The 23234-nt window shown below is 41.9% G+C and overlaps 1 protein-coding gene across 1 annotated transcript in view; it reads right to left on the bottom strand.

The window, feature by feature from the left end:
* The window catches only part of MRPS6 (mitochondrial ribosomal protein S6), a 67843-nt gene that overhangs the window by 9288 nt on the left and 35321 nt on the right, over positions 1–23234 (bottom strand). Inside the window, exon 2 of the mRNA XM_009202297.1 lies at positions 8228–8367. Within this exon, the coding sequence (XP_009200561.1) occupies positions 8228–8367 (140 nt within the window). The remainder of the gene's footprint in view (positions 1–8227; positions 8368–23234) is intronic.

Raw genomic sequence — 23234 nt, 5'->3', positions numbered from 1 at the left:
CCTAGGAGTCTCAACGTGTTCTAAGAGAAAGTATGTTTACAGATGCCAACAACCAACTCAACTGTCCACTAATCAGTTCTCATCCAGCCCTCTGGAAGTGTTCTCTGTATACTCAGCACTCACTCAAAAATCCTAAGAAATACACCCAAAGCTTTTGGATTCTATTTTGTGATAAGAGTAAAACGAATACCCAAGGATGGAAACTGGAAGCCAGATATATCAGAAACCTCATATTTCCGAACTTAACAAAGAAGTGTCTTTCATAAGACTCTCTAATTTTCAAAGTGCTTTCACAGCTTTCAGACAGCTTTTGAGGAAGAGCATGAAAGAGAAGTGGCAGCTCCACTCCGTGTGGCAATTGAGGAAAGGGAAGAAGAGAAAGTGGTGCCGAGTGTTGGTTGGGGTCCAACAGTCCTCTCCCCAGCAACAATACTCCTCTAGGAGTCTTCAAAGTGGTTTCCTACACGTTGCCTCCTTTGAGTCTTACGATTTAATGTAGTTAAGAAGAGAGACTCAAAAAGGTTAAGTAATTAGCCCAAGGTCACTCAGTTATGAAGTGGTCACTGCCAGAATTCAAACAGAGCAGGTCTTTTGACTCCAAGACACAAGAAACCACAGATAGCTTTGGGACCAAATGGGTTACAGAATCACAGAATGGAAGTGCTGGAAAGGACCATAAAGACAACGCAGTCCAAACCTTTCACATGAGCAAACTGAAGCCCAGAGGGGAAGTGATAGGCCCCAGGTCACAAAGTGAGAGTCCAGACCCTACAGCTCCCCACTCTGTATACTATATCTCCTGCTACCTAGTACCCACATGATAGAGGATTCTCAAGGATAAAGAGAAATCCTAGATGAAGACCTGGAAGTCCTAACACTGGGCTTTCCTAGCTTCGGGAGGCTCCCTCTTGCTACCAAAACCCCTCTTGCCTTCACCCTCTTAACTGTTCTGACTTCCTGCCACCAGGCATGACAACGCTCCTTCAGCAACCAACCAAATGAGCACAAGCCGGTATGCACAGCTGGTGACCGGCATCTCATGCGTGTCGTCCTGCTGATCCGCACCCGGGGCTGATGTGGGCAAAGACTGCTTCCACTCCCACGGCTCCCTATTACACCGTGGAAGTTTCCACAGAAAGAAAAATGCCACCGAAATAGCGAAGGTGAGAAGTGACTCCGAGACAGGCAGACCTTACTGTATTCGCCACTCTCCAAAGTTGAACCTCTTACCAACCCCCTCCTGACCTCTTCTCCCAGGGAACCAAGCTGTCCCTCCCAGGCCACGAGACAACTGACCAGAAGTCCATGACAAAGACAATCTCTGCCTGCTTCAGTGACCCAAGTACACAGACAAATGGTGCATTATGGCTTTCTCATACAGGAACAACCTTGACCAATTCCTGGTTGTTTCCAGTATATATCCTTTTCTTCTTACCTATTTATCTGGGCAAACTTAACTTGTTCATGAGCATCTACTATAGCAAACCTCAGGAGGCTAAAGGGATGAGGCACACATGGTCTCATCCTCCTGGAATATGCAGCCCAGCTGGGCAGAGAGCCTGTAAGAGCGGCTTCCACTGCAGTCCTGTGGGAGACTGTGGCAATGACATGGCGGTTACGGACCCGACTCACTGCTGGGCTTTGCTAACTACAGATGACCTAAGGACTGAGAATGAGATTTTTTACAGCTATGACAACACTAAGTACAGTCTCGCATTTCTATTTTTACACATGAAGAAAGTAAGGCCTAGAAACAACCTGTGTGTAGTAGTGGGGCTGGGCGGCTTTTGATGCCTGCGAGGATCCCTTTCTCATGACAGCACAAGTCCACAAGAGACCTACAAAAATGCAAGTTAGGCTGAAAAAATGGCCTTGGAACTCCCTTGATACCTGCTCCCTACATCCTCATGAAGGTTGCCATGGAGAAACCATTCTAACAACCAGAGGAGCTGCTGTTCAAGGGAAGGTGACCAGAAAAGGGGCTCAGTGTCTCCAGGGGAGTTAGAGCCCTCTGTCCCAACTTCCTCCTGACCCTGGGAAAAGAGAGAATCAAGAGGACTCCGCAGCCACAATGAACTATCAGTGTCTGCTTCTTCCCCAGCCAAACTAGGCAGAATCAAAACACAAGACCAGAAGTCCTAACGCACGTGGACTCACGATCAACTCCTCACTCAAGGTACAAACGTTTGGATTTGACTGCATTGCAACTGCCTAGACATGCCCCAAAACTGACATTCTTACTGAACAAAAGCTCTTCAAATAGCTAGTTTTCCATTTTCCACTTCTACTTTTGGTGACTGAATCAATAAACAGACGATCATTTTGGGAAAATAGTCTAAAATCTAATTACGTTACACATTCCCAGCACCTTTGACCATGTGCTACATGGTACAAGTGACACTGTTCCACATACCAGGTAGCCAGGATCCATGCAAACACCAGCATCACCTTGAACACAAAGCCAAGCAGTGTTTACATTTTAAAGGTTTGTTTTCCCATGTGTGGTGCTAATTATAGAATCACTTCTATAAAGTTGCTATCAGCTTCACAAAAGCATCTCTCTTTTCTATAGAAAAGCATGTAACTTTAATGGACACTAACTCTGCAGAAGTGGAAGTGAGGAGATGACTGATGCCAGGCAAGAAGGAACCAAGAAAGGTTCAGTACACTGATGCATTTCTTACTGCAGACACCAGAGGTTCAGAAGCTGGAGCAACAGTGAACTTCTTCCTATGTAGAACTTCCCACATGATCTTCAAGGTGATAATGTGCCCTCCTTTGTATTTCTTAAGACACTCACATGCTCCAAAACTCTGTACTACATGGCCCAAACCCTCTAGAGATCTGCAAACACTAGAGGAAATGGCTTCCCCAAGACAGACTGCGCCCAATACTGGAAAACAATGCCATCAAAAACACTCCATTCACAGCAGCATGGCTGTAAGTCAGCAGCTCTCATGTCCCTTCTGCCCCTCCCCTGGAGAGGACTAGCCCCTCCACCATTCAGTCACCCATGCAGACTGCCTGGAGCTGCCAGCCCTTCCCCCACTCCCCTAGTTGTTCGGGGGAAAAAATGTGTTTTCTTATAGTGCCCTTAAATGTAAAGGTTGTATTTTCTTTATTCACTTTCGTCTTAACCCTGTATTTACAAGTTTTCCATAAAAAGAGCTTGCTTGAATTTGAGTTACATTCTTTGTCTCTCTCACCCTCCCCTTCTCCCTAGCAGACAAGTGGAAATTTCCACTGAAGCACTCAGTGGCTCACAGTGGGTGCGGGGACGGGGGAGGGGGAGGGGAGGGCTTTGCAGCCCTGAAGCATCCTTGAGCCTTTTTGAAGATAGGAAACAGATCTGTCTAAATGCCAGTTCCTAGACCATCTCAGTTAAACCTTGTTGGATTCAGGCTTCACCAAGGCCGTGAATTATTCACCTTCAAACTGAGGTACCCTCTGTATGGAAAAGCCCCATTTCTTTGTATATCTGTTGGGTCTCATATGTTTTCAAAACCACTAACACTAAACCTGCTGCAGAATCCTTACAAATCTTGGGGCACTGCCACTAAAAAGAAACCTCCAAGGCCACAGCAGCCCTGTCTGAAAACCTGGTGTGGAGTACCTACACACGAGAACGGGGTCAGAATGCTGGCAGGAAGGCACGAGAACATGGAAATGTTAGCTAACGGGAAAGCTATAGAGGAGAATCAATCTCCTCTAGAGAGGGTGCCAGCGCTCTTCGAGTAAGCTGCAGACACATTTGGGAAGCAAGTCAGTAAAATTCCACTGATTCACCATGGAGCTGGTTATTTTTATCATTCTGCTTACCCGTAAATAGAAGGGCATCTTATATGTAGGCCAGCAAATCCCTGCTATAAGCACCTATCCAAATGTTAATGCAGATGAGAACAGGCAAAGAAGGGGCAAAACAGGCAAAAAAGGGGCAAAACAGGCAAGAAAAACACCTTCTACTTAAGAGTTCTTATACACAGGCATTTGGAAGCCAGCCCAATCTCACTGCTGTAAAATCAGACCTGGTAGAAACAGAGCAGAGGCATCCTTTTACAAGGCACACAAGCCCAATGCTGAAATACGGACCGCACTTTCTTGTATAGTTTCCTCTCAGTCTCAGCTCAGCCCCATCTAGTGGAAAGAGAACCGCAAGCTCCGTGCAGCCCTGGAGTGAGTGACGTGGTTCTGGCAAAGGGTGACTGTTACTATGATTCAGTAAGATACCTGCCCCTTTTTAGCATGGGTCTAAATGAGCCTCTCCTGCCACTGCTCCCTTCTAGCACAAATGACATCTTTGCCTTTCAGACACCCAGGAATACAGTAAGAATTTTCCACACCAACACCTTGTCTGTCCCGCAGAGCAGATGAGGGTGTCAGGGTGAGCATGTGCAGACACAAAGGGGAGGTAGTCTCAGAGGCCCGAAAGAGACCCCAGCAAATCCAGAGCCGGGAGTGACTCCCAGGCCTCTGAGCCGCCCAGTTCCAGGTCGTGCGCCAATGGTTTATTTAGTGTTAATAAGTTAGAGGCCTGAGATATTGTCCCAATCCCTGATAAGGGTGATCCAAACCAGGCCCCATTCTGCTGCCGGGGGGAACCTTGAATTGCATTTTCTTTTTTTTTTTTCTTGAGACGGAGTCTTGCTCTGTCACCCAGGCTGCAGTGCAATGGCCGGATCTCAGCTCACTGCAAGCTCCTCCTCTCGGGTTCACGCCATTCTCCTGCCTCAGCCTCCCGAGTAGCTGGGACTACAGGCACCCGCCACTTCGCCCGGCTAGTTTTTTGTATTTTTTAGTAGAGACGGGGTTTCACCGTGTTAGCCAGGATGGTCTCGATCTCCTGACCTCGTGATCCGCCCGTCTCGGCCTCCCAAAGTGCTGGGATTACAGGCTTGAGCCACCGCGCCCGGCCGAATTGCATTTTCAAAAACAAGTTTAAAATGGTCCTCAGCTGAACACAAACGACTCCTCCTACTGACCTTCAGAGATTATGAATTAAGACAATTTCTGTGGACTAGTCTGGGAACTTAACCATCAAGTTGTTCCACTGGGAAAATAAGTTCTCAGTTATAAACAACAGACTTACAAATTTCTGGAACATAACCTGCTTCTAAAGTGGAGTCTGACCAAATTAATATTTGAAATATAATGACTATATTTTTATTTTCGGCATAAACTGGAAATAGCCTTAATATAATAATAAACATCAGGTACCATTTCTAAAGTATACCCTCCTCCTCTGGCCAGATTTCCCAGATAACCCTAAAGCCACAGGTTCTCCCTTACCTACTCTTGTCTTCCAGCCTACAGGGCATGTATGTGATAAGGGGGTTGATTTGTGGGGGGAGCGGGGACTGGACATGAGAGAACAGTAAAGGCAATTGCCCAATATCCAAAAGAAGTCATTGGAACAGAGGTGCCTACCTGCCAGCCCCAGTCCTAGCTTTACTCCCTGCTGTGCTGGGCACTTTCACACACACTCCATCAGCTGGTGCCTAGGTTAGCATTATGCAGTCAACTCTCTGATGAGACTGAAAACTCCGAGACCAGGAACCACGACAACTGTGAGAATCCACCTGAGACCTGTGGACACCACTAGGACATACCATTTCTCCCCACAAAACGTAAAAGCAACAAACACATGATACCAACTGTACCATGATAGAATGTGGATTCTCAGAAACATCTAGGCTCACTCCATTAGCCAGCCAAAAGCTGGCTCTCACACACCACTGTCAGGATTCAAATCAGAGTCTTGCTGTAATTTCAGATACATGTCATGGCCTCCAGGGCTGTTCAAAAAGAGTCAAAACTTCGAATGCTAAACATGTAACCAGTAAGACCACTGTTTCTTTCTCAACCACTTCAGAAAAGCGAGCCTCCCAGTACCTAATCCACTTACTACACGTTTCTAACACTTTCTGTGGCTGTGGATTAATGCACATAAAGGATTTACCAAATGAACAAAATGCCTGGTACTGACATGGTTCGTGATTATGGGGTCACTGCCTGAAGCCAAGAGAATATCAGACTAACCTTAAGCTCCATGCTGCAGACATGTAAACATACCACCCAATTCCAAATCTTTATCCAGGTGACTCCAAACTACACTTGCCTCTCATATCCTCATTTCCCAAAAGTCACTGTGGAGAATATTCATGAGTATTATAGAAACAAAAGGTAGCATAATCAAATACAGTGAATAAACGGATCTTACTGAAGGGCTCCTCATCATTTATGTGCCAACGTGCACTATGAATCTTAGAAGGAATTAGATCATGCAAGGCTTCCCACATCTAATTGATCACACACACCCTACTTCTCTTTTTGATGGAGCATCTCTATAAAATTAGTGTTTCAGAGACCACACTTTAAAAAACATTACCTTACACAAATAAATACCAGACACTGATTTATCCCAGAAAATAGGCTTATAGCATGAACCTCCCCCACTGCAGCTGGGCACCACCTTTCTGTATCTATATAGAATACACATATGTAATACAGAACACTGCTTCTCCTTTGCTGAGGAGTCTGAAAGTAAAATAACCGGAAATAAAATCTTTAAATGTCAATGAACTAAGCGACTGCAACGTATTCCTCAGCGAGGCACATGCACCTTTGCGGGGGGAACCCAGAAGTAGGGCTAGTGTTCTCAGCAGTTCTGGCTTGGTCCCAGTGGGCTCTTCCAGGACCTGAATTTATTTCACCCATAAAGAGAAACGGCTACCCACCCCCAACCCCCACCATTACACACAGAGGTCTGAAAATGAACTGAGTGAACACAGCGGTTCCTGAGCCTGGTCCTCAGACAAGTGACGTCAGCATTACCCAGACTACGTGTTAGTGGAGATCCTGGGACGCTAGTCATGCCAGCTCTCAACGAAGTCAAATCCTCTACTTGAAAAAAGGGCAGAAACCCCTGGAAGTACCACACTGAGTGAAGAAACTGACTTCTCTCTCCATTCACTGCCTTCCATCCAACAACTGTGGACAGATTTTATATGCTCCTCTTTAAACAAAAAAGGCAAAAAGATCCATAACTGTGCTGTTAAAACCACACCCATTTGTGATTAAGTTTAAAAGAAACAGACAGACAGACACACATGCTCTCCATCCCTCATTGTTATTATGATTGTGGAAGAAGCCTAGCCACTGTGCATTTCCTGTTGCCTAGCAACGCCTCAGGCATTCTCTTCAGAGGTGTTCTCAAGAAGCCGAACACTAGCACAAAACAAGGTGAAGCAATCAAAAGATGAAATCTGCAGCACGGCAGAAGGTTTAAATGCAGTAAGAAAGCCTCCACGTGAGACGCGACTCCATTCAGGCCCTATCACACGTACTATATCTGCACAAGACAGCTAGATTCACGTGACTAAAAGCAGCATTCTTGCCGCAGAGCACATCTGCAGAGACTGTCTGGTGGGTCCTTGTGGCAATGCATATGGGAGACCCATTACCTCAGTTCTGTGCCCAAAGAAGCTGGAAACGGAGAAACTAGGTGACTTCCTCAAGGCCACAGAGTTGCTGAGCGCCAGAGGGAGCTGACTCTTTTACTCTTGGACTTTTCCCATTGCACTAAAACCTGATTCCCATCTTCTCTAACACCCACTCCTAGGAAATCCTACAACATGAGAAGATTCAAATCTATTCTACAAATTGTTCTCAAAGAACTTCTACAAAGATAGTTATTACTACAGAATCAAATCTGTGACATATATTTGAGGAAGTTGCTGTACACAGTAGGAGACAAAATTCCAAACTGTGAATACTTGGAGTAGGTATAACCATTTTTCTCTTGTGGATTAGGCTTGGGTTACATACGTTAGTCAAAAGCAGCACATTCTGTCATCTGCAACCCATATGTTTAAACCAGATACACTTACGTATGTGGACAGCACTGTTCACTAAAGTATTTTAAAGGCAAAAGTTAAAGAAATGTCAGGGAAAACAGTGCTAAGGTTAACAGGAAAAGGTTCCACAAGCGAGACTTGGTAAGCCCTCTGTTCCTAGGAGGGCCTAGTTTTGAACTCAGATCATACTCCATGAAGGGCCAGCATATCGCATCCCATCTGCAACACAACACTGCTAGAGTGTGTGCACAAAGGACACCCAGGCGCAATGGGGGTCTGAATGTGAAATTTTGAGAACTTCTAATAGTAACTGAACAGTACTCTTTACTAAGCCTATCAAAAACGTTTTCCAAGAACTTCAGGAAGAAACTTACCCGCCTCTGTTGTGCTGCTGATTGTGGGCAGACATCCTATAAGGAAGCGCTTTTTCACCCAGGCTTTCCAAGTCCCTCACTATTGCTCCTCTGTCCATCAGGGCCTCTATCGTACGTTTCAAAGCAGCAGCAGTCTCTGGCTGTTTTTGTTTGTGTTTTTAAAGAAAAGAAAAAAAAATCACAATTAATATAAGAGCTAGAATAATTAAGTCTGCTCAGTTCCAATCATAACAGCTCTACTGGTAGGGATCGTTGGGTAAAAGCAACAGAAGCTGGTTTTGGTTAATTTAAAATAAAACAGAGAGAATTTATTGTAAGGATATGAGATAGCTCACAGATACGAAGGAATATCTGAAGAACCAGGCTTCGGAGAGTTCAGGGACCAGGGCAGCTCCAGGGATCTGGGAGGCAGGAACTAATGAGTGGCTTCTTCAGAGCACCTCGGCCAGGCTGAATCAGTGCCAATCACTGTCAGTCCTTGTATCCCATGACTCAAAATTCAAATTCCAGGAGAAGAGCATCTTGTTGGCAGGACACTTGAACTGCCCATCCCACCAAAACTGTAGCCAGGGGAAAAGGTGTTGTCTCCCAAAGAAAAATTGGGAGATTGTAACCAAAAGGGGGAAAGGATGATTAAGACCCAATCTCTGCCCTCATGGAGCTTACAATCTAATAAAGGACAGATCACGAAATACACATGTATGGAGAGCAGAGGGCAGAACACAGGAAATAGCATGGAGACCAGAGGGTTCACGGAAGGAAGAAACATTCAGCTGGGAGAAGGGTTTCACTAAGGAAAAAACTTTCCCTGAAAGGCGCCTGGAAAATGATGACCAGAGGTACAAAGAATGAATGAACCAGCAACTGAGCCCCAGTGATGGGGTTCGGGGCAAGGAAGTGCTGAGAAGACAGATTGGATATATGCTGGGCACAAGTCTGTGAGTAATTAAGGCCAGTTATTTAAAAAAAAAAAAAAAAAAGCTTGAACAATATAGAATCCCATCACCGAGAGATAGACTGGATGGTGAATTAAACTTTCTGGTGAATTTCTTTCCAGATATCTCTCTATGCATATGTATACACAAGGAATTTTTGGAAAAGATACTTTATAAGGATAAGCCTGAAAACTGCAACGAATACAATGTGGAGAACGAAGGCAAGATGTGGCAAAGAAGAGCACCACAATCTGGTGCCTGGGAGAGTGGAACTGTCATTACAGCTAAAAGGAGAGCTGGAGAAGCTGGTGAGGATAGTAAAAGATGAATCTGATTTAGGACACACTGAATCTCAGATGCCATGGCTCCCCGAGGTTGACCTCTCCAGATGTAAATCTTAAGCTCAAAGCAGGTGGATGAGAAATACACATTTCACAGTCACCTGCACAGATGGCTCTCTGAAGCCCGAGAAGGAGGTGAGATCATTAGAAAGGGTGGAGGGGGAGAGGAAAGGAGATCACCAGTGGAACCTTGTAGAGCACAAACATTTAGGGGCTAACAAGACGACTCAAAGTCAGAGAAGCAAATAGAAAACGTATCGTCAAACAGGACAAGGAAAATCGGGAGACTGCCTCGTCCAGAATGACAACGGGGTAGAGGACAGAGATCAAGAAAAAGCTGCAGTGTGGTAGCTACACAGGCATTTAGCAAGATGGGGCCAGAAAGCAGGCTGCCAAGGTTCCCATGGTAGAGGTGTGAGAACAATGGTGAGGAGGAAAAAACGCCAGGGCTCCAGGGACAAGAAACTTGAGCAACGTGTTTTAGGAGAAAACACATGGGCAATTGGTAGTCAAAAAGGAGTGGACCATGCAAGAGGATAAAATGTAGGGTTTCTAAAATAACAACAATGACAGCTATGATTTACTGGATAACTACTCTATGGTCTAGTGTCTTATTGTTACGTATTTTATCTACACACACACACACACACACACACACAGCCAAGAAGGTTTACAGATTTGGGACTGGATCTCTAGAGAGATGCTGACAGGGCAGCTAGTAAGTGGAAATGTCTGCTGCAAGGATAAGGAAAGCTGTGGAAACCCTTGGGGAGCGAGCCAGAGGCGCACCTTGGCAAAGACAAGGCGCACGTCTCCTCAAAGACCTACGTGAAGAGGTGCAAGCAGGGAGATTTTAAAGTGCAGGAGGAGACTTAAGAAAAGGCTACCTTCCAGAGGTTCATTTGGGGATCAAACGAAGAGAAACTGCAGAACAAGTTTAAGTGTGCATTCTGGCAACCAAACAAAATCCACTATATTTTTAAAATGTTCTTTCTAACAAGTCCTGCTAAAATGGTATGAAATGTGCTAAGTATTGGCTTAAGGCTTAGAAAAAAACATTCTTTACTTTCTTTTCATATTGAAGTCCATTAGGGATTTTAAAAATTCCTACTGAATCATTGTTTATATATTTAACCATCTTAAAACAGAAATTTCCTGAAGACAATAAAAATTGAGGTCAAAATCTCTTCCCATTAACACTAGGTAAAAAGTCTAAGGCAATTTACCCTTACGATTGTATCAAACACATTCCTAGACAGTTCTAATCATATGAAGACTATATTCTTCTCACATTTCATTATGGTTCACAAAGACATCACCATACATCTGCAGAGGACTCATTATTAACAGCAGCACAGTATTTCATTTCACTGAAAATGCTGTTTCTTGACCTGGCATTACATCAATTAACTTATGATAAGGTAAAGGAACAGTCTATCCAAATAAAGAGCGGGGTCTCAGCTTTGTTACCTGCACTGAAAAAAAAAAAAAAAAGAAAAAAACCTTTGATTGATTAGTTTTCTGATTAGCTACCCAAATAAATTTTAATTCCAGTTTTGCCTGATTAAAAAGGAATATATCTCAATATCTTTTTAAGTTCCAACTGAAGTGTTTACAGTATAAAACTCATTACCCTCTTCTGAAGTAAGAGCTCATAAAGTAAAAACATTTTCTTCTTACATCTGTCTCAAAAAGGGGAAAGGCTACCTAACAAGAATGTAACAGGAAAATAAAAATAAAAAAATTGTTTTGCCTTTGGTATGTCAAGGTCAAACTGTACTACTGGAATGGCCACGTTCATCTCACTTTAATTTCAAAACACCCAGAAGTCTAAAAAGAAAGGTAGAAGGAGGAGCAAAAATAATGCCCCATAGACCTTACCTCACAATAAAGCAGGGTTGGCAAACCAGGGCTCTTGGGCCAAATCTGGCTTGCTACCTGTATTTGCAAATAAAGTTGGACTGGAACACAGACAACTCATACATCTGCATAATGTCTATGGCTACTTCTGTGCTAAAGGTAGATCTGTAATTACAAGAGACCATATGGCCCCAGAGCCTAAACTATTTACTATCTGGCCAACCCCTGTTCTACATTGTGATGGGCTGAGGGAAGCTGGCAGGGCCTTAATCCACTCACCCTAAACTGCACCACAAATAAAACCATGAGCCTGGGCCACTGACTGACGTACAGAGGGTGTATTCCTCATGGAATGTGTCATCAGGTAGACACATCGGGTACCACCTAACAAACACCATCAATTTGGCTGTTCAACTCACTGTAGGGTTCGGAACTGATTCCATTAATCCACTATTCCATCCACCAAGCTCCTAGTGTCTTTATCAATGCAGGTTGCCAACTTGAATGTTCCTCATTTAGTGAAACCTACAGCTGTATTAAAATAAAATTCTTAACGCTTAGAGGGGAAAAATTTCTGCTCAATCCAGCACAATGTTCAACTTATAAAAGCATATAGTTTACAGGAAGCCAATGATCTTGCTGCCAGAATTCTCATTTATAAGGTCTCTGAACCACTCAATTCCAACTACTCTAAGAGAAGTTGTGCAGGCTTCTGAGGGGCTTCTCTCACCCACCTGAAAGCAACTCCTTCAACTCTTTCCTTCAACCTACCAATGCGTCAACGAAATACACTTTTGGCAAGGCACAGACTGAGGGCTGAAAACATTCATTTGAAAAAAAAATACAGAAAAGTATGAATGAATGGGAATGGGAACTAGGAAAACTAGGACTACGACTCTAGTCCTAGCTCATTCACTAATGAGTTATACAAACTCATTAATAACTCATTAGTGAATGAGTTATTAAATTTTATCAATTTTAAACTTGTACCTCAGTTTCCTCATCTGCTAAATTAGTAGTTCTCAATTTTCCTGTTGCTACAAGTTTCACATGAATAAACGACATTCATATTGCAATTCTCAACATCTGCTGCAGGCATAAAAAGTTTGATGAAAGTCTATGCCCCCTCATTCTGATATCTTCATCACCGGAAATGCACCCCCATTCCCCAGTTCTCCTGATGTCATTCTTTTTTACTTCTAACAGCACTACAGCGATCTAAAAATATTCTTTCACCAACTAGAACAGAAGCTACAGAAGAGCAAGGACTTTTGTCTATCTTGTACATGACTGTATTCCCAAAGTCTAAAATGGTCCACACATCATGGAACAGGTGCTAGAAATAGCTGTGCCAACTGTACCTCCTTAAGAGGGTCTCTTGCTTACTTACTCCTATCTTTCCTCAAGGAACTCTAAGTTTCCTTCTATCTCTAATATAACTTGAAGCCACTTTTCATATTCAACAAAGCTCACTGCCAAGGTGGTAACTGTACCACTGAGGCAAAATTACAATACTAATGTTTTCCCATTTACTTCACACAGTACCAAAATGCTGTTCACACCAGTACTATATTTCAAAAATACTTACAATTCATCTAGAAGTGAAATTAAACATTAAATATTTTATACATTTCAAATATCAAATTACAGTACACATACAAATATAAATGTTAAAATTACATTATTATAATTATTTGCTGATTAGGTAAGATAAAGTACTACCCCAAAATTTAACTAAATAGTATAATACTTTAAAAAAAAGGTAATTAATCCCAGAAAAAATTAAAGCTAATTTTTTATATTAATTACTAAAACTAATGGTTAGCCTACAAAAGACGACTTAGAGAAAAACCCAACAGCTAACTTCAAATATCTGTAGGGCTATTATGCAAAAGGTAGATTTGTTTTATTTTGATTGGATCGCAAGAGTGGACTAGAATCAAAGGGTAAAAAATAGAGAAACCAAGCCGTATTTTGTAAACAAGAACGCATTTCCAAAAATACATGGTGCATGAAAATGAAGTGGGCTGCCTTATGAAGTAGTGACCTTCCCATCATTTGAAGTACACAAATAGATACAGGATGGCTGTCGGAGTAACATCTGCATGGGTGGGAGGGTGAACTCAACAACTTCTTAAAGCCCCTACCAAGACTAAATACTACTCTAGTAGTCTGAAGGACATTCTGCAGTAAAGCCAGTTTTGAAAACTGCAATTGCATAGTGATGAAGAATACATGTACTCCTAGTAAAAGTTAATGCTGCTGACTAGATTTATGCTAATGTACTAGTTGTTCTACTATACAGTGACCCTGGAGCAACACAGGTTGAAACTGTGTAGGTCCACTTACAAGATTTACAAGCAAATTTTATTCAATAAATATATTAGAAAAATTTTTGAAGAGTCACAACATTTTGGGAAAATAATTTCCTTTTTCTCTAGCTTACTTTATTGAAACACAGTATATAATACACATAACATACGAAATAACATTGGTAAGGCTTCCAGGTCAACAGTAGGCTATTGGTAAAGTTTCTGGGGAGTCAAAAGTTTACACACAGATTTTCAACAATGCACACCCCTACACTGTTCAAAGGTCTAACTGTACATAAAGTGTAATAAGAAAACAACAAAGTATAATGCAGAGAAAAACTATTTTAATAAACCAATGCTGTGTGCTCTGCAAAAACAAAAATACCCCAAATTTTAAAATTTAAAAAAATAATGTTGAAAAAAAAATACTGCAGATTAATCAGTCAGGCTTTTCAAGTGGTCATTTAATTGTCAGGCTATAGTATAGAATTTTAAGAATTGCTTAAGTATGTATTAACTAAAAAGCACTCATGAATATGGTATTTATATAATCATCTTTCTAAGAAACAGTTACATGCAGGAAAACATCAAGCATCTTTATGGGGAGGTCATTTTAAAATAACTTAAATGGCACAAGTCAGGTGTACAGAGGAGATACATACATCCTGACACCTGCATGTGGAGTGAAAGGGCAAAGTGAATGATCTCTTACGGGCAGACCAAATTCTGTGGGTATCAGAAATGTAGGGTGAAACTTAGGAAACTGCCATTTTGGTTCAACTTAACATTTATCTGGAAACATTCCTCTCAAAGTGTCTTCCTCAAGACAAGTATGTCCAACCTGCTCACTGGGAAGCCCATCTCCAAAAGGGTAGCTGCAGGGAAATGGAACACCAAGTCTCTGTCCCTAAAAGGTCTGCGATACAGATAGGAAGACATATACTTGTAAGTTACTCATAAAAGGCAGACTGAAACACAGACAATACTGATGTGAAAAGCAATGATGCCACAAGAACTCAGAAGAAGGAATTACTACCACTAACTGGTTGGTTAAAAAAAGTAGTTTTCAGCCAGACCCTGAAAAATGGAAACCCTGTCAGGAGGGGAAAGAGGGCTACTTTGGGTGCTCTCAGAGTGGGTCTGAACTAACAGCAGACAAAAGAAAGGAAGGGAAAAATTCTGACGAAATTTATATTTGGGATAGAATCAACATGGGTACTAAATTTAGTATAGGTAGAAGCCACTGTTTTATTCCACCTATGGCACTATTTTGCCTAGAACAATAAGATTTCAGTTTCTTCAAACACTCACCTACACTGTTGGTAAAAAATGTAAACTTTCTGGAAGGCGAGTTGGCAACATATATTAACTTAAAATGTGTATACCTTTAACCCCACAGCGACTTCTAGTGTGGGGGATCAGTCAGAGTGGTGGGAAAAACTATAGGGAAAGGACCCAAACCTTCTGAAAGGTTGGAAGGTTCTGCAGAGCCCAAGGGGAGAACAGCTGAAGGCAGCAGTTCTATAACCCTGAGGCAGAGGCCGAGGAGTAGGTACAAGGCAGTGTAGGGGAATTTTATCTTAAACAGGCTTATTTATGTTGACCGGGAACTGACCTTTGATCGTCGCCCACATGACATTATCTGAAAGGGGAGCAACAAGTGTTAATTACCTACAGGTTGTGTTTGCTCTAGGTTTTCAGCCTTGTGTGGGCACTGAACAAAACCAAGCAGCTCCAGCTTCTTGGGGCTGCTCTGGCCACTAAAGCCAGGCAGTCAACTAGCTGCTCTTACATTGCATACCTGTGTCTGAGTACTCATTTCATCCATAGGCCAGGGTCTGCCGGACAGACCCGGCATTCTAGGAATTTAAGAAAACTACCATACCCATGTACCAGACTTAGCTATGAAAAATGCTCTTCATAAAGTTATTACTATAGTGAATGAATGGAAATCTAATTGTCCAATAGGAGACTGGTTCAATAAATGATTTCCACTGATTGAATAAGTACTATACAACCATTTAAAAAATCCACCAAGATCTCAGAAATCACCACTAAAGAACTTATTAATGTAACTAAACACTACCTGTTCCCAAAAACACCTACAGAAATTTAAAAAAAAAAAAAAAAAAAAAAAAACATGGATGATTGGGAGGCTGCAGCGGGCAGATCGCTTGAGCCCAGGAGTTCGAAACCAGCCTGAGCAATATGGTTAAATTCCATCTCCACGAAACACACACACACACACACACACACACACACACACAAAAATTAGCTGGGCATGGTGGGACACATCTGTAGTCCCAGCTACTCAGGGACCTAAGATAGGAGGATTGCTTGAGACCAGGGAAGATGAGGCTGCAGTGAGCCATGACTGTGGTACCACACTCTATCCTGGGTAACAGAATGAAACCCTTTCGGGGTTGGGGTGGGGAATGATCCTCACATACTGGCATAAACACATTTTTAATAAAATAAAATCAGCATGGAGAGTACATCCATATATTTTCCAAAAGAAAAAAGGACTATGTAGACAAACATGGAAAAAGTATGGATGACTATGCAAGGTATTAGTCTTCCCTAGATAGTAAAACAAGTGGAGTATTCCTTTTTTTTTTTTTTTTACACTCTGATTTATTTTATGATGAGCAACTAAAAAGGTGTTTCAGAGACAAACTTCTTTTGAAACAAATTCAATTTTTCCTTAAAAGAATTTCTTCTCCTAAGTCTACCCCAACCACTATCTTGCCACGGATGCCATAATTTGTAAATCCTGTCTTCAAGTCCCAGATCTACACTTGAACACTGAAAACTCATTCACTGACTCCATGTCCATCCAGGCTTTTAATAATATAGTAATAATCAGAGAGGTATAAACACATGGCTTCCAGAGGTTACTGAAAGAGCCTTGCAAGCTGGTACTTCCAGCATCATTAATTATTACAACTGGTTACTCTGTCTCTTGGGGAATGAGAGAAAAAACTGTGATCCAGAAGTACTGGTCCCAGAATCAGAGCGCACCAAAAAGACGTGACAAGACAAGACCAAGTCTGGCCCTGACACCACAGTGGCCAATGAAGCCAAGGGATGTGGAAACAGGAGCCTGCCCATTCTATGGCCATGTGGCCAGGAATAAGGCTCTTGAGACCTGGGAAATCCAACATTAAGAAGTATTCTTTGGGCTACATGATGAAAACAAAAAGAACTCAGCGAAGAATGGAGGTTAAAAAGAAAACAGGAGCAAGAAGCCAATGACTGGTCCAGTAACTGATCTGAGTTCAGCACAGATTAATCCTGGGCCAAAACGAAGGACCCAAGAACAAGGCAGAGGCATCGTTATCTTCTCAGTGAGATAATGCATGGCTGAATTTGCAAAGGTAAAAAGCAGATGACTGAGCAGTAAAGCAACTTGAGCTGCAAGGTAGGCAAAATGCCCTTAAGTCATAAACTACACTTACCCATCCAAGGGGCGCCTGCACCAAGTGCATGCTAAGCCATCAATATCAGCATCGGAATCAAAAGGCTATGAGCGAATACATTTAAAAAAACGAACACACTGGGCAAGAGGGAAGACATAATTATAGGAGATCCAACCTTGTGTGAACTTACTAGTTGTCAGCTATGTATTAGTTATGTGCCTTGGTTAACATTAATCTCTGTAGTTCAATGATTATGTACCTTTGTTCCTTAATCAACTAATCTCTGAGGTTTCAAATCAAAGAGTATCATTCAAATGTTACTCATTTAAGGACAAATTTGGGGGCTCACTTGCATATAATCAATCATTCCTTTCATGATTTTGGGTAAGTCAAAGGATAAGAGGAGAAATCACCAAGGAATTCCTCAGCACTGGAATCACCTGGGCGCTTTAAAAATAAAGATGCCTGCATCTTACCCTCAGATATTTCAATTCAATTGGCTTACGGATTCAAAAATCCTGGACACTAAGATTTTTTTTAAAGCTCCCCAGGTGCAAACAAAAGTGAGAACCACACTCCAGTAGGAAGCTAGCTGGCTTCTCATCCTCCCAAAGATGAATGACTCTGGCTGAATTGCAGTTTGTAAAAGATTTTAAAGCAACGATCTTCTCCAACACTAATTTAAGGAACATAGAAGTTTCACTCTTTCTCACCAACAATATTGGACTCTTGTCTGAATGTGAAATGGAGAAATGACAACCCCAGTATTTGTGGTAAATACTACTATATCAGCTAGAAACAAGCCAAAATGAAGGTACTCTGCTTGCTATTCTGAGGACATTTTAAAGTCCATGATCCTCTTGCTGAGAGGTTTCCATTTCTATACTCCCCATCCCCCTTCAGATGCACTCACAGATAAAAGATAAACGGGAAGATTGGCAGGAGTCCTGGTTACTATGACAGCAAGTAAAGGAAAGGAAATGCCTAAGCTTGTGAAATGGATTGTGGGAACAGGAATCAGGTAGGCATTACTGAGCCACCTGCCTTGTTGATTGCGCGCCTTCATGCACAATTCAGTTCCCTGCCTTCGCCTTATATTTCAACCTCTTCACAGGGTAGAAGGGAGACAGCACTAGTATGACAAGAAAACCAGGGGAGGGAGCAGTCAACCAAAGATTTAGATGGTAGAGACAAAAGGTTTATAAGAAAATGAATCTTCTACATACCCATGTAAAGTTTAGCAAAAATATCACCTGATGGACTGGGTTAAGAGAAGTTCTTAAAATCATACATTCATAGAATGACAAACATGGACTCTGACAAGAAAGTCAGATTTGCATAATTTGCTAAATAGACCAAAAGCATGTCCATAAACTAGGCCAACTGCAGTGTTGCTCAAATTCAAGTGGTGGGAGGAAGGCGCCTAATGAACTGCTCTACTCTGCAGAGCAGGGAAGAGAAAGGGCACAAACACAAAGGAATTACAGGAATAAAAACATGCATCAGCTACTTTTTCAGATGCCACATATGAGGCAGATCATGTGTTGTCTTTGTGTGTCTGGCTTATTTCACTTCACATAATGTCCTCCAGGCTCATCCATGTTGTTGCACAGGATTTCCTTTTTTATGGCTGAAGAGTATTCTACTGTGTATGTATACCGTACTTTCTTTATCCATTCATCCACTGATGGACACTTAGGTTGATTCACATCTCAGCTGTTGTGAATAGTGTTGCACGAACACAGGAATACAGATACCTCTTCGATGCCGATTTTATTCTGTTTATCCAGTAGTAAGACTGCTGGATCATACGGTCGTTCTATTTTTAATATTTTGAGAAATCTCCATACTGTTTGCGACAATGGTTGCACTAATTTATTTCCAACAACAGTGTGCAACAGTTTCTTTTCTCCATGTCCTCGTCAACATTTGTATTTTGTCTTTTTCATAATAGCCATCCTGACAGGTATGAGGTGATATCTCAATGTGGTTTGTTTTTGCTTTTGATAGAGACGGGGTTTCACCATGCTGGCCAGCCTGGTCTCGAACTCCTGACATTAAGTGATCCACCCACCTCAGCCTCCCAAAGTGCTGGGATTATAGGCATGAGCCACCATGCCCAGCCTCAATGTGGTTTTGTGTTTCTCTGAATTATGCTAAATGAAATAAGACAGGCAAAGAAAGACAAATACTGTACAATCTCACTCATGACATTTTAAAAAGTTGGTCTCATAGAAGTAGAGAGTAGAATGGTGGTTACCAGAGGCTTAGGTGGTTATGGGGAGGGGGGACTGGGAGCTGACAGTCAAATGATATATAATCACAGATGGAGGAATAGTTTTTAAAGTGTCCAGAATAGACAAATATAGACAGAAAGTAGATGAGTAATTGTCTGGGCCAGGGGATAGTGGGAAGAGAATAGGTGTGGGGAGGGAGAATTGGGGAGTGACGACTAATGATTATGAATGTTCTAAAACTGACTTTGGTGATGGTTGCACAACTCTGAACAAACTAAAAACCACTGGATTGTACACTTCAAATGGGGGATTTGTAAGATATATGAAGTTTATCTCAATGAAACTGTTTTTTCAAAAAGATCCAGCTACTTTTTATAAATGTGCCTTTCTTCTGTAACCCCGTAGGTATCTCTCTCATTCCACATACACCTTGCAAGTGTAATTATTTAGGAGTCTGTCCCCATGCTTAAACCTCTTCAAGGCTGCTTCTTACTCATGGTTATTAGATGCTGGAGGTCCAAAGAACCTGGCTTACAATACATGTTCAATAAATGTTTGATGACTATATAAGTCAAAGAATAAATAGAAAATTGAGAAATAAAAGTTGCTAACTGTACTTAATACAACTAGAAAGGAAGAAAGGATTATACTGAGTCATAAAATTTAAAAGATCTTCACTGCAAAGAGGAAAACAGAATATTTTTTGAAAGACTGAGATGCATAATGAAGTTAATACACATCCCACTAGTCAAAAGGAGAGATGCAGTGTAAAAGAACTAGAAATAATAAGACAAAAGACAGAAACAAAGGTTAAGGCACAGGCAGAAACGCTTAACAGTATATCCAAACTTCTAAAAATTCTTGGGATTAAAATACAAAACCCAATGGGTGTTCAACTCCTGAAGCACATGGGGAACAATACAGCAACAAAAAAACCTCAACTCTGAAAAGCCATGGAAAACTGGAAACGGAGTCAGCAAGCCCTATGAAGAGACAACAAGACTTTACAGGGGGCCTACCTTAGGGTGTGCCAGTGAGGTTCCAAATTAGACTTGGAAACGGGGCAAGCCCTAGGGAATGGTGGCTCTCATTTTGTTGCACTATTAGCAGTGTCTCTCCTCAATTACTGAAACATGGAGGCCACATATGAAAAGGAACCTCAACTGCCTCGAAGTTATCCAGAGGAAAAAACAGAAGAGCAAGGTGGCGAAGGGTCTGAAATCTATGCCCTGTGCTGTACACCCAGAGTGAAGAACATGCTGTCTGATTTTGAGACTTCGGAGCACATTTATCTTCAACATTTCTCTTCAAATAAAAGTGAGGGAGGGGACAACACTTCAGAGGCAGAACTTGGGAGTAAAAGCCAGAGACAGATTTAAGGTCAATCAGAAAATCCCTTAAAGTTTAGAACTTTCTGAAGGTGGAATGAGTCTCCTTGGCGGGAAGGGGGTGGTGGTGCTGGTTATGTTCTATTTCCTATGGGTGGTGTGGTGACATAGGTATTTGCTTCACAATTACAAGTGATTCTCGTTACTCATGGAATCCATATATGCCTATTTGCCTACTTGATAGAATTTATTTGTAGCCCCCAAATCAATACTCCCAGCAATACTGCAGTCATCTGTAGATATGCACACGTGCAGAGTGTGGTGGAAAATTACAGTTGCTTATTGTACACATTCCCAGCTGAGGTAGAAAAAGGCAATGTCCTGCCCTCGTTTCAGCTCACATATCATAAACAAGTGTCCTTTTGCCGTCTATTTAGTACCATGTTTTCTGCATGTGTGCTTTCTGGGGTCATTTTGTTTTTTAAAATGGCTCCCAAGTGTAGTGCTGAAGGGCTGTCTAGTGTTCCTAAGCTTAAGGATGTGATGTGCCTTAGGGAAAAAAATTTATGCTAGATAAGCTTCATGCAGGCATGAGTTCTAGCGCTATGGGTCTTGAGCACAAAATTATCATTGTTATCAATGTTATTGACAATTAGTAACTATGGTGTCTTTAAACAGAAACATACATAAATCAAGGTCATGTACTGATTGACAAAAATGACACGACCATACACTGGAATGAATCTAACGCAAGGGCCAATGATTCCGAATTCACTCATGCAGCCCTCGAGGTAAATTTACAGAACATAACTACCACAAATAAACCATGTTTATTACACTGTACATGTGTCATTTTATAGAGTATGTTAAAACAATAAAATAGCTTTGATGGGTGGTATTCACACATTGTATAAAAGAATCACCTATACAGTCTTTTTTTTTTTTTTTTAATGAGACAAGATCTCACGCTGTTGCCTAGGCTGGAGTACAGTGGCACAACAGTAGCTCATTGTAGCCTCAACCTCCCAGGCTCAAGCAATCCTTCCGCCTCGGCCTCTTCAGTAGCCAGCCTCTTGAGCAGCTGGGACTACAGGTGTGCATCAGCACATGTGGCTAACTTTTGTGTATTTTGTAGATATGGGGTTTTGCTATGTTGCCCAGGCTGGTCTCGAACTCCTGGGCTCAAGTGATCCACCAGCCTCAGCCTCCCAAAAGTGCTGAGATTGCAGGCAGGAGCCACTGTGCCCAGCCAACTACACAGTTTTTAAGGCCCCTTTGAAATGTGAACAATTTTCATCATTTTGCACTTAGAAATAAGCAGAATTTTAAAACTCCAACTGTGCTTCTGGTAGTCAACATGTTATCTCAGGGAAGTGCAGAAATGGGCAATAGGCTCTGCAATTTCAACCTTAGAAAGGTTAAAGAATGAGTACCAGAATTTCCAGGCAAGACAGAGGATTCAACACAAGCACCTAATTATGCTCCCACCTGAAAACCTACTAGAACTACTGTAAAGAGATTTTTTTCAGCTTTATGGAGGTATGATTGTCAAATAAAAATGATACATATTCAAAGTAAACAATGTGATGTTTTGATGCACCTATTGTGCAGGATTTTTTTTTTTTTTTCCAGGTACAACCTTACAGGAATATGAGAAGAAACAGCAGCAATAATATTTTGGAAGAAAGGAAACAGAAGTAGAAAATCAACAATGGGAAAAACTAAGAATCAACCAAACCAACACCGGGCACCTCTGGGAAGTGGGGGTGAAGTGACACTAAAATAAATACAATTGGTCGAAAGTTGAAGGACTAGTTGGATCCTGAGATGCATATTTGAAGGTTTATACTCTGTGGCAGATAGAAGAGGGCTCTGCATTGGAGGGCACAGGCACAGCTCTAAATGGCAGTACTGTACCAAGAAGAGATTAAGGAAAAAATGCACGCTGTGAACGCTGGGGCCCCTGTGTTCTTTCCCCACTTGGCTCTCACAATCATGGCAAAAGGCCTTTTACCCTTCAGTTTAAAACTCAAAACATTCTGTGGAAAGCCTGACTTATTCTAAAGATATCACAGGACTTAACCCAACACACGGCCAGGCCATTGCAGGCCCAAGCGTGATGTCAGCATGCTCCACCACCCTATTAAAAATAAGCAGATCAGCATATATTGGAGAAAAGCCTTTAACATGGAAGATTAACACAGAAAAAAACTATCTTGAAGTAAATAAAGCGGGAATGGAAGATGACAGTACCTTCAGAGATGAGAAGACACAAGATATAAGACAAGAATAAGAGACTACAAAAAAAGATTTGGGGAACAAAAGAGCTCTTAAAATTGAAAAACTTGACAGAAACTTTCTTCTTTTTCAACAGAAGGGTTGGAAGATAAAGTTTAGAAACTGCCCTAGAAAGAGCAAAAAGAGATGAAAATTAAGAGCAAAGGCATGAAACCAAGTGTACCAGTCAAGGAGGTCCAAGAGCTAAACAAAAGGGGCTCTAAGCAGAAGAGAGCAGGGAGAATCACAGTCCCCAAGCGGAGCTGCCGTTCTGAAAGAACCCTGCCAGGGCCAGCAC

Source organism: Papio anubis, chromosome 4, assembly GCF_008728515.1.
Source record: "Papio anubis isolate 15944 chromosome 4, Panubis1.0, whole genome shotgun sequence".
Taxonomy (NCBI): domain Eukaryota; kingdom Metazoa; phylum Chordata; class Mammalia; order Primates; family Cercopithecidae; genus Papio; species Papio anubis.
Note: the sequence above shows the minus strand (reverse complement) of the source record. Positions and strands in the feature narration are given on the sequence as shown.